This window comes from Curcuma longa, chromosome 11, assembly GCF_044706935.1.
Source record: "Curcuma longa cultivar G26 ecotype Majalengka, Jawa Barat chromosome 11, ITB_CL_G26_1.1, whole genome shotgun sequence".
Taxonomy (NCBI): Eukaryota; Viridiplantae; Streptophyta; class Magnoliopsida; order Zingiberales; family Zingiberaceae; genus Curcuma; species Curcuma longa.
In genome coordinates this window covers 7,346,364-7,358,476 of record NC_133871.1, presented here as the reverse complement: position 1 = coordinate 7,358,476, position 12,113 = coordinate 7,346,364, and the positions used below count along the sequence as shown (strand labels likewise).

At 34.3% G+C, this 12,113-nt stretch overlaps 1 protein-coding gene and 1 pseudogene across 1 annotated transcript in view; one reads left to right on the top strand and one right to left on the bottom strand.

Annotated features, from left to right (window-relative positions):
• Positions 1-12,113, bottom strand: part of LOC141838479 (sodium/hydrogen exchanger 8-like) — a 52,506-nt gene that overhangs the window by 28,053 nt on the left and 12,340 nt on the right. Inside the window, exons 6-10 of the mRNA XM_074725971.1 lie at positions 9,066-9,167; positions 8,873-8,990; positions 2,169-2,221; positions 2,024-2,089; positions 1,785-1,829 (exon numbers count right to left, since the gene is read on the bottom strand). Of these exons, the coding sequence (XP_074582072.1) occupies positions 1,785-1,829; positions 2,024-2,089; positions 2,169-2,221; positions 8,873-8,990; positions 9,066-9,167 (384 nt within the window). The remainder of the gene's footprint in view (positions 1-1,784; positions 1,830-2,023; positions 2,090-2,168; positions 2,222-8,872; positions 8,991-9,065; positions 9,168-12,113) is intronic.
• LOC141839396 (uncharacterized) lies at positions 5,535-7,286 on the top strand (annotated as a pseudogene).

Here is a 12,113-nt window from a genome sequence, read left to right as displayed (position 1 = left end):
GTCATAAATCAAAATTCTGATACGGCTCGAAATTTTAAACCATATATATGGTAGCCTGGTAGTAGCATAGCAGCAATATCCCTTGTACTAGATCGATAGTCCAAACAAGCAATATCATATTTCAAGATTAAGAAAAAGAATTAAAATTTTAATTTCATAAACCTATTACAAAGCTATCTTTGCCTTTAATTGTCTATCCACCCCAATCCTCCTCCTCAATAGTTCACTGCAGGTCCATGTAGAAACGACCAAAGGCAGAGAAATTGTTTGCTGACCATTGTCCCCCTAAGTATAGTAACAACTACTACTAGCAAATGTTGGTCAAGGACTGTCAGACCTCCCACCTCCGTCTACAAAGATTCTATCCAAGGTCTGAAATATTGTTGAAATTTCAAGGTTTTGGTCATTGGCAGAAGCTTCCATGTCAATCGACATGGAACAATTTTAAAACTGCACTTTTGTCTTGACCTCATTATGCATTTTTTTCACCTGTAATTTAATTCAAGATGTTTCTTTGATTGGGATCTCTTGGTTTGGCACCGCCATGATTCACCCTATCCATAGACTAGATCCAACATGACTAGTCTAGGATGGGTCACATCCAAAACAAATAGAGTCCATAGAAGGAAGGGGCCAACTTTTAAAAAATCAAAAAACAAAAAATAAGAGAAGGTATGAAGGTTAAAAAGATGGGAACGATGAATCAAAAGGGAGAGAGTATTTTAAAAAGAAGTTGATTAATCTAAAGCATCTATTCTTCTTAAGTTCTTTGTCTTTCCTCCATCCCAAATTAAGATACCACAAGTTTCTATTTCACCACCCTCCTTTTTCGTTTGCGGGGATGATTTAATATGAAATTAATTTTTAGTTTCCAACATCTCTTTTCTCTCAGAGAAGGTGTCACATTTTACTTAATCTATCCTTTCCCTTTTTCCTCTGGAATAAAATTTCCAGAAACTTAGTCTCCTTTAGGCATTTTTTCTCCACTTAGAAATTGTTGGAACTCTAATTTTGTTTTTATTTGCAATACTCTGTCTCCGCTAGCTGCAACTTCGAAAAGATAGAGTTCTAGTCATTTTCCTCTTCTAGTATCATCTTTCTCTTCAGTAGATGTTGGATCTTACAATCTCCTCCCTAACATTCTTGTCATTTGGAGTAATATCGGTCCCACTTGATCTTACTCCCAATATTAACCCATAATAGACATTTTGAAGATCATTTAAAAATTGTCACGAATTTCATCCACTGAAAATATCCCGAGATAATCATGAACGAAATTTGTGGCAAGCTGGACATTGATGATATCAAGTATGCTCCAACTTTAAGAAAATTTTAGAGTTATTAGTCAAAAATAATTGGACATAATTGTAGGTTGAATAGATTTAGATATTTCAATGCAAGATGTTATGTTCGAGTCCTATAAATATGATCTAATGCTTCTCTTTAAAATAGAATAATATTTTTTATGTCTCCATCCTATACAAATAACAAAAGTACGAACCATGAAATTAAGCAAATAAGAATGTAGACAAAATGAACGAGAAAGAAAGAGACTGTTCATTCCATGAGGCGCTAACCAATGCAACAATGAAAGGTCTTAGGAAAGCTAACTTAGTCATACCTTAGTAATGTAAAGAATCTGTTTCTGCAACTCAATAGGATAATCAGAAACAAGGGAAAAGAAAAAAAAAACATACAATATAAATGCAAAAACTCTTCTATCAATGAACAAGATAAACTTTCATGAGCCTATGAAAATGAAACATAAAATGAATTAGTTATACCTTAAGATGAATATTAATGTGTTTGCAATGTAAGCGACCATTTCCCTGAAAACGAATTAAAAGTTATTTTTTTCTCATGACAGAAGTACATTGACCACATCAATGAACGCAATAAAAGTGAGTGTAATTCGATATTTTCTAAAAGTTTACACACTTAAGTGTTATTGCAAAAACAAACTTGAACAAGAAATGCAGCCAATCTCCAGAATATAGGTTATCAGAGCCTATAGCAACCGTACCAAAAATGATGCAAACTTCTTTGACTATCGCTCTTAAATGCTGTTCTAGCAAAAGCTGCAAAAAACCTGCCAATTCAAGTGAACTTATATGAAGAAAAATGCAAACTAAACAATTGCAAGCATCATTGCAAGAAAATGCACTTACATTCCTAAAGTCATCACAGCCAGGACACCTGAAATATCTGCCACATCTTGAGCCTATGAAAAGAATCACCATGATGAATAACAAGAAAATAAGCTGGTTTTAATGCAAAAACACAATACACTACCTTGTTCGTAAATGAACTTGCATATACACTAACAAACTCTAAGAAATCCATGAAAAAACAATGAAAATGATTCAATATGTTGCAGTTGCAGTCATCAACACTCCTTTTATAGTCATTTTGAAAATGTGACACATAAAACATTGGTGTTTCCAGTTTCACTCATTCCATACAAATGAAATCAGATAAAAGATATGAATTTAACATATTTTTCATTCCAATAATTAAATGATTCATTTGTTTTACATTTAGATCTGGTCTTTCCAGTGTAGTTATAATGATGCAAGTTAGGTTAGCTTTATCAGTTTCCAAAAGAGGAAAAATGGGTTCCAAGATCTAGTAAATTGCAACTTGAGTAGAGCTCAGGGATTATGATGGCTGGGATCAAAATGCTGGGAAAAAATATGTAATGAAATAATTTTGGCATATTAATTCCTTATCTTTATTAAATCCAACTTGTAAATTTTAGATCTAATTCAGAATTTTAAATCTTGGAACTTAAATGACAATCGATGTCAAATAAATTTTTTTTAGCTAATTTAGAATTTTAAACTATCTATACTTCATGGAAATGATTCAAGACTTCCTACTAGAAAACTACTAAATTTATGTCAACATTGCATTATTACAAACTACTCTCAATCCCTCAGTAGTGAACCTTTCACTATCATCGTTGGAAGAGAGGAGTCATTTTCAAGTTGGATTTCTCCATCACCTCCTCCACCATCTCCTCCATCATCATCCTTGTCTCCAACTCCTCTATCTCCCCACCACTATCCCTCCGACCATTGCCCCCACCTCCTCTATTATCCACACTACCAGATCTAATCTATTGCCCCACGTCCAATCTAGGACTCACCACCTCCGCCACCTATTTTGCCAGCAAGGTGATTGAGCAGCCCCAACAGATAAGCTTCACCATGCAAATGTCATTGCGACGATAAGTTATGATGATGCATGGGAAGATTGCTACTATAGAGGGGATCAAGCTTTAGGTATTTAGGGATTTGATACTAGGTTTCTCTTAAATTAATTAACCCTTGTTGAGTTGGCAATTGACATAGATGGCTTGGGCGAGTTGATGTTCCACAGAGTTAGTGACTTTGAATGAATAAAAGTTTCACAAGTGATAGATTTGTTAGGGAAATCTAAACCTTGTGATAGATTTGAAAATGTTGAGACAATATTATAGATTTGAACATCTATTCAAAGCATGTGTTAGATTTAAATATTAACATACTATACAATTACATAAAAACATGCTATATGTGTCTGCTTATCTAGAAATCATAGACTAAGTTTAGCTACATGTACAATCAATGTTCTAAATGGCGTAGGAAGCGACCGCCTAGGCGAGAGGCGGACGTGAACCGCCTCGCTTTTATCGAAGACTATGTTTTATAAGCGGTAGTCAAAAACAAGGTTTAAAGTATCAAGCCGTGCCGAGATTTCGATCTCGAATCGGAATGATACAGTTTCAGTACTATATCATGTCATGTCATGCGGGTATAGTTTTGATATTTTTAAAATATAAAATATATTAACTAAAAATAAAAAATTTAATCTAAATATTTAAAATTAAAAAAATAAAATATTTTTTAAAAAATAATAGGATAATTTTAAAAGACTTTAATTAAGCATATTTAAATTACCCCAACTATAGATATGAATTGATTATTAAAACTCAAGTTCTAAAACCTAAGTTTAATAAAAAAAAACCTCACGATCGTGACCGGTGCATGGCAAGCCACGCGACCGGTGCATGCGCAGGCTGTGCAACCAGGGCACATGCGGCCAATGCAACACCTCCAACGGCGTCACCAAACTGCGCGACGCCTCCGAAGGCGTCATCGGACCTCCATCCTGACCGGAACGTTGTGTTGATCCCGGTCCCTTGGTGAAATAAAAATTTTCGTTAGTATTGAGTGAAACAGTTCGAGATTTCAAACCTTGGTCAAAACTTAGGTTAAAAAATCGATGTGTTAGATGATTTCAAAGAACTTGCCTCTCCTTCCGACTCGAACCACCGCCGTTGTTATCGCCCGCCGCCGTTGACACTGCCATCGTTGTTGTCGCTGCTTGCTACAGTTTTTAGGTTAGTTTTTTGTATACTCACATTGTTAGATTAGGCTATCCCTATTTCGGCATTTCGACTTCGTGTGAAGCTTTCGAGTGTGTCGTCGAGCTCAAGCAAAGCTTCCGAACCCGTCGCCAAGCTCAGGCGAAGGGTCCAGTTCGGACCCAAGCGACACTTCCGGGTGCGTCCTACATCCGAAGCATTCGTGTAGGCACCGAAGCCAAAAGCAAGTTTTTCTTTTCTTTTTTTAACTTAACTTAGGATTTAATCGAAAAACTATAGATTAATAATTTTAATCAACTCCTAGCTATGATTGTGATAATTTAAATAGGTTTAATTAAAGCCTAATAAAATTATCTTATTAATTTAATATATAATTTTAAAAATTATTATTATTTTTGAAAATATTTAGATTAATTTTTTTAATTAATATATTTTATAATAAATTTTTGTTCTAATTTTTATCTTTTATTTATTTATTGAAGATTAATGGCAAAAAAGGATAAATAATCGGAGGTGGAATTAAAGCGAAAGTCTAATGATATTGTTTGGGAATATGGGGTGTTGTATTGCAAAGAAAAAAGAGATTGGATCACATGCAAATTGTGTAAGAGACTTATTTAGGGAGGAGTTTATCGAATGAAGCGTCATATTGCGGGTATTGTAGGACAAGTTGAAGCATGTCCTAAAGCATCTGATGAAGACAAAAAAAGAGTAAGAGCTTATCTTGAAAATAATAAGAACAAAAAGAGAGAAAGGGTGGAAGAACTAAAAGAAGAGAGGGCGGAAGTAAATATTGGTGTTGATGTAGAGAATGAAGATTGTCAAATGGAGGAAAATTCTTCTAAAAAGAAACCAAAGCACCTCGGGTCTATTTGATAAATGGACATCTGCAATCGATCCAATAAAAACAAGACAACAAAATATAAATGATGCATTGAAATTAAAGTTTACAAATGATATGCATGAGTACCTTACAAGATGGATTTATGAGGCGAGGATTCCTTTTCATGCAATTGGCAATCAAAGTTTTAGACAATTTATAGAGGCAGTTGGCCAATTTGGCCCAGGCTACAAACCTCCGAGTCAATATCTTCTAAGAGAGCCACTTTTGAAACAAGAAGTTGAGAGAACCAAATTATCTCTAAAAAATAATTAAGAAGAGTGGATGAAAAATGGATGTTCAATTATGACCGATGCATGGACAGATCACAAGAGGAGAAGCATTATGAATTTATATATTAATTACAAACTAGGCACTTCTTTCCTTGGTTCTATTGAAGCATCCATGGAGGCACACACCGGGGCTTACATCTTTGACTTTGTGGAAAAATACATTAATGAAATTGGCCCTCAACATGTTGTTCAAGTAGTAACGGACAATACGACAAACAATATAGCGGCGGCGGAGTTGTTGAAGGTTACACAACCTCAAATTTTTTGGACCTCTTGTGTGACTCATACAATCAACCTCATGCTTGAAGCAATTGAAAAGTTATCCAAGTTTAGCGGAATGCTTGAAAAAGCAAAGGCCCTAACAATATTCATCTATGCACATCATAGAACTTTGGCTATTATGAGGAAATATACCAAGAAGAGGGATATTGTGAAGCCCGAGGTGACTAGATTTGCTACTTCATTTTTTACTTTGAAAAATCTCAAAGGCAAGAAAGATCAATTGAGACTTGTGTATACATCCGAGGAGTGGAGCAACACAAAATTAAGGAGTACTGTAAAGGGGAAATGGTGAAGACAACGGTAACAAGTATCTCTTTTTGGAATGGTGTTTCTTTGACTTTGAATGTTTTCACCCCTTTAGTGAAAGTTTTACGCCTTGTTGACGGTGACAAAAAGCTCTCAATGGCCTTTTTATTGGGTACACTTAAACAAGCCAAGGAAGAGATAACAAAGGCTTTCAAAAAAGAAGAAAATGTCATCCCTATTTTGAAGATTATTGATGAGAAGTCTGAGGGTAGACTTGATAGTCCTTTGCATTATGCCGCTTACTTATTGAATCCAATTTTTTTACTTCAAAGATCCAAACATCCAAAATGACACAAATGTTATGAATGAGTTCTTGAATTGTGTTGAGAGAATTTTTTCCACCGACGAGGACATGCAAGCCACCATTTCTAATGATAAATTGTTGAAGTATAAGAGTAAATCCGGAAACTTTGGAAGAAAAATAGCGGTCACAGCATATGAGAAGGTGGATGTGTACCATGACTTTGATCCGGGTACATCTTTTTCCTTTATTTCTATTCAGTAACATACATGTCTCTTTTACATATTTTTGGATTTATTATTTTTTTGTTTCTTTACTTTTTTAAGTTGGATGGTGGTCCAATTATGGTGGTGACACTCCAAACTTACAAAAAATGGCAATGAGATTTCTCTTTTTGACAAATAGTTCATCGGGGTGTGAGAAATTGAAGCTAATTTGAAGAGGTAAGTAGTAATTCATAAATTATATTATATATTCTTTTTTTTTTTTAGTTTTTAATAATTTTTTAATTGTTTAGATACATACTAAGAAGAAGAATAGGCTCGAGACATCAAGATTGAATGATCTTGTATATGTTAAATTCAACGCTAATCTTATGAAGAAGAAGAATAAAAAAGAAATGGGTGGAGATTTGCTTCTATCCTTTCAAGCTAGTGAAGCTCAAAGTTGGCTTGTTGATGGTGGTTATGAAGATGAGGTCGAGCCGAGTTCGGGACTCACTTGGAGAATAGTGGCAGAGGCTTCGGGGATGAGGTGCTACAACTAAGGAGGAGCACAAGGAATATCCCCATTAGAAAACTTGATAAGGATTTAGATATATCAGAGGAGGAGAATGAAGATATTGATTTTGAGTCCGATGATGAGAGGATTATGAATGTAGTTGATGGTGCATGTATAGATGATTTAGAAGATTAGTTATGTTTAGTCTAGTATTTGACTTATTGCCATATTGGATTGAAACTTTGAATTTTAAACTTAGATTTTTATAAAAGTAATGATATTATTTTTTTAATATTAATATGATGATGAATTTTTATTAATTGTATTTACATATTTATTTGTACCTTATATAAATTGTATTGTATTATACAAAATTTATTTATGCATAAATATCATAAAGAATGATGACTATTTATAATATTATATATAAAAAATAGTAAAAAAAATTCAACCGCCTAGGCGGTCACTGACCACCTAGCACCATTTACAACAACAACAACAACAACCAATATGGTGTTGGCCAAGCCTTATCCCACAAGATTTAAGTGGGGTCGGCTAGGCAACCTGGAGGTAAAGTCGATTGAGTAGTCAACTCAAGCTAGGAAGCAAATGAACAAAATGTTGACTAGTTGACTAGACAGTCGATTAGGCAATCGATTAATACATGATCAATCGATTGATGTAGTAGGAAAAGAGTTGTTGGTTTGAAAAGTTGCGTAACAACAAGAATTACGATAATTAGTCTTCAAATGGGTTCAAACTAGTCAATTGATTAGCGGATTCTAGAATAGTGAGCAGCTTATAAAAGGAGGAAAGCTTGGGAATTTTGACCGACTCTTGAGCTTTTTAGAGGTAATTCTTGAAAGAATGCAAGAGCATTCTCAAGCCATTTTTCAACCAAGCAAAAGAGCAAAAAAGCAGCAAAGAAAAAGCACTAATTATTGTAATTTTCAATTTTTTATACTTATTTTGCTTATCTTTGTACTCTTGTATTAATGTAATAATAGATGTTGTAAGAGATTTCTCCACCTACATATCCAAGAAGGAAAAAAAATAGTGGAATTCCGAAAGTGATCCGCCGAAGGATTATAGGTCGTGGAGTAGAAGTCTTGGGGACTATCGAACCACATAAAACAACTTGCATTGTTTTGTGTTTTGAGTTTGTTGTTTGTATTTTCCTCTATGCTAACTCAAATTGCAGGCACACAATCAAAGGAAGTGAGCATCTATTTGCACACCCCCAGTCGCATCCAACCGATCCAACACATAAAACCATGTTATGTGTATGCCCGCTTACTTAGAAAGAGTCTAATACAACAATGAATAGCACCAACATATTAGTGGAGCATAAAAATATAAAGTTTCAAAATCTATTGTATAAAGTTTATCTAACATCTAAGCATCATGAAATATCGCCAAATATATTGAACTACTTAGAAGTATTTTTGAAGATAGCAAACAACATTGGAAGCATTTAGTGCATATTCAACAAGATTCTCAAATATCATAACCTAGGAATGACTTGGATGCTCAGTTAAGATGTATAATTAAAATTAAGCTGTCTAAGCTTTGCAGAAGGAACCAAACAAAAGTGAAAAAAATACAAGATAAAAAAAATAATAAATTGTAACCAACATCCCATCATTGCATCACCTAAATGGATAAATTTATTTAAGAACAAGATTTGAGCCTTGATTGATTAATGCAGTGCACTTGTCTAAATTTAGTCTCCAGAAAGGTCTGCAAAGAAAATTCAACACAAGCAAGGTGTCTAAACTTACAGAGAAGAAAGCAATGTAGCTGACAGCTAGAGTCAGTGTGATCTCAATAACTGTGTCATTGAATATGAAACCCAACCATATCACAGATGCTATTCCAAAAGCAAGGCCCATAGCTACACTAAAATTAGAAAATTCATAACCAACATTGCATATTAACTTAAATACACTAAGATGAATAAAGTATATGACTTACGCTCCAAGTGAAACTTTTGATAGAAATTCAATAATTTCACCCACATTGAAGCTCTGACCCATGACTATTTGGTAGAATAATTGGAATACAACAATTGCAGTCCTGAAAAAGAATAGCTTAGTAAATGGAGAAATTTCAGTCAATAAATGTGTTTATTTGAAAAATTGGTGAATAATTGTGTATCCAGATAACAGATTATCAATTGGGTATAGGTGTACTAACACATTCTGGTGCAGTTATCTATGTCAATCGCTTCATTGAGATGATGCATAACAACAGCCTATGCATATCACTCTTGAAGTGAGGGAAGATCCCTCACCTAAGTGACTTGACATTTTGAATTAGATTGGTCTGACACCTGAGCCCATGTTATAAGAGCAAGTTTGGTTGTGTTGGGCCTTAAACCTTAGTATGTTGTGATATGAGATTGTTGACTGGAGATACCCCCACATCGTCAGCATGTGTGTTTGTCTCTCCTAAGTGAGCAAAGGTCTGCATCCTAGGGAGACAGGATTGCGCTTTTTCCCAGGTCTGTTACATCAATTTTCAAGTCTCAAAAGAAATAGATGATCTTCTACTTATTATTTGGAGACAAATGGAATGTTCCAACATAGTATAATGTTTCATTCTCCATACCATATTGGGAGTAGGGCTTAAGTAGAAATGAAAATCTGGGACGAATATAGGACTACATGAATAGGAAAAAGATCACGTCACCATTCAGATTATAGGATAGTAGATGGGATCACACCTTATATTTATTCAATCGATATGTCTTGAATAATAAGGAAAATCATCAAACCATATGTAACCCCCTTTGCCTGCCTACATATGTAATACATTACACAATTACATATTACAACTTGCTCTTTTATACGTAGATATTATAGCAAAGTCCTCAACACTCCCTGCAGGATATTATAAAGTAAAATCCCAATTTGTTAAAAATATCTTCAATTCTAGTATCTCTAAAAGGATCAGTTAGCAAATCCATCAACTTATTATTGAAATTAACAAAAGACAAACTCCTTATATATACTCTTTCTCTACCAAAATTATACTTTTTCTCTATGTGTTTTGTACTCTTGAAAGGCTGGTGACTAGCTTGGAAGCAACATACATTATAGCTCTATTATCAGAATATACATTCATTAGTTCAATAAGAGCAATATGCAACCCAATTATTGTTGCTTGAGTCAAACAAACTCACATATAGAGAGGACTATAGTCTTCTCCAAAAGTACACAACTATCCAATGTAGAACAAGAATCTGTGTGGGAGCTTACCTAATTTCCATGGCTGCATCTTATAGCATGAAAGCAACCTTAATGAAGAGATTATTGGTTCCTCCCTTGTTGATTTCCCTCATGCAAATTGTTATTTATGATTCATCTTTTAAATTTGCTTGAAGTGGACAATTACATAATTTGATGACTTATCATATTAAATATCTTGAGACATGCTTGCTTTTATATATTTATATAACAGGCATGATTGTTAATTGCTATATCTTAGTAGTAGTGAATTCCTAATTACATGTATTTTGGCACATACTTGGCACAAACATGGCACACATTTAGAGCAAGGATCGCCAAGGGGATTGGAAAGCTCATTCAAGGTTTGATGCTTGCTGATTAAGGTTCTCTTGGTAACTTCTCATCTAAATCTAAGTTTTTATCTATCAAATAAGCTAGAAGTTGAACTTTCTCATCTTATACTTATTTCACATTTTAAGAGTGTGATTGCTTCTACATGGAACTAGAAGCAATAGTTATATCTTATATCCTTCACTAGTGAAGGTCTCTAACAACAAGGCCTTGCCTAGTATGACTTAAGAGGATCACAGGCCATTTAAGCAAGGATACTCGATGCCCTGACCGGCTAAGAGGGATCTAGGATGAGGGTATGTCCCGATAAACTAGGGAGAGTTGATAGAGGTTGGACTGTGTAGCTCAGCAGCTTGATCATTGTGAGGAGAATCTAGTGATGTATCTAACTCAATGTAATGGCATACTGCATCATCTCATTTAAAGGAGTATTTAGTGGATATATTTCAAGGAGTGATGTAATGGACGTGTTGTGGGCCATGGATGTAGGAGCAAGTCTCCAAACCATATTACATAATCTTGTAAGTATTTGTTAGTATGCCTATTGTGTATTTATTTTGATGATGTATAGTTCACACTTTGATATCTTAATTGTAAATGCACACATTGTCATCTAACGAACTAACTGAATTAAATTATATTTTACGAGAATTCAGGGCGTCTATTCCCACTACCTCCCTCTCCGATTGATTCCACGATCCTTAACACTATGTAACATTTATTTACCAAATAATTTTGATTCATTATTATTTTTTACACAAAAGAATTTGTGATATGTATGACCGATACAAAAAGAGCAAAGAATTATCAAAAAAAAAATCTAAAACCACATGTTGGTGAAAAATAGAGCACCAATATTCATTTAGGGATAAACGGGGCAAATTAGCTAATGTTAGTGTGTGGTAGTTATCTGATGAAAATTTATGATGGTCAAACCATATTTGTAAATCACCATCTTAAATTTATACTATATTTACAAAATTGCTAATTTGTATTGTTGCCTTGATTCCTTTATAGTAACTTTCTCGATTGCAACTTTCTGGTTTTAATGATCTTGCAAGTTCCTCATCGTTAATCAGCAATGTGATGGTTCTTACACCATGCACAGAGAGTTATTTCTTTCTCCACAAGTTGCCATGGCAACCAGCTTCACAAATTCATGCACAAAGATTTATTTCTCTCTCCACAGAGTTACCATGGCAACCAGACAACCATAGAGAATTGTTTGTAAATCCTTCACATGCAGAAGCATTAATGCCTTAATGGCCTTTCTAATCCTCTGCCTTAACTGAAGATTCAAAGACCAGCTGGGTTTGTGGAATTCTCTATTTTCTGTATCCAGTTTGGGTTTCCAAGGGGGAAAATTAGATATTGAAAAAAAAAAAAGCATAAAAAAATATCCGCTTTTTCACCCTTTCAAGTATTAAATTTTATTTCTTTT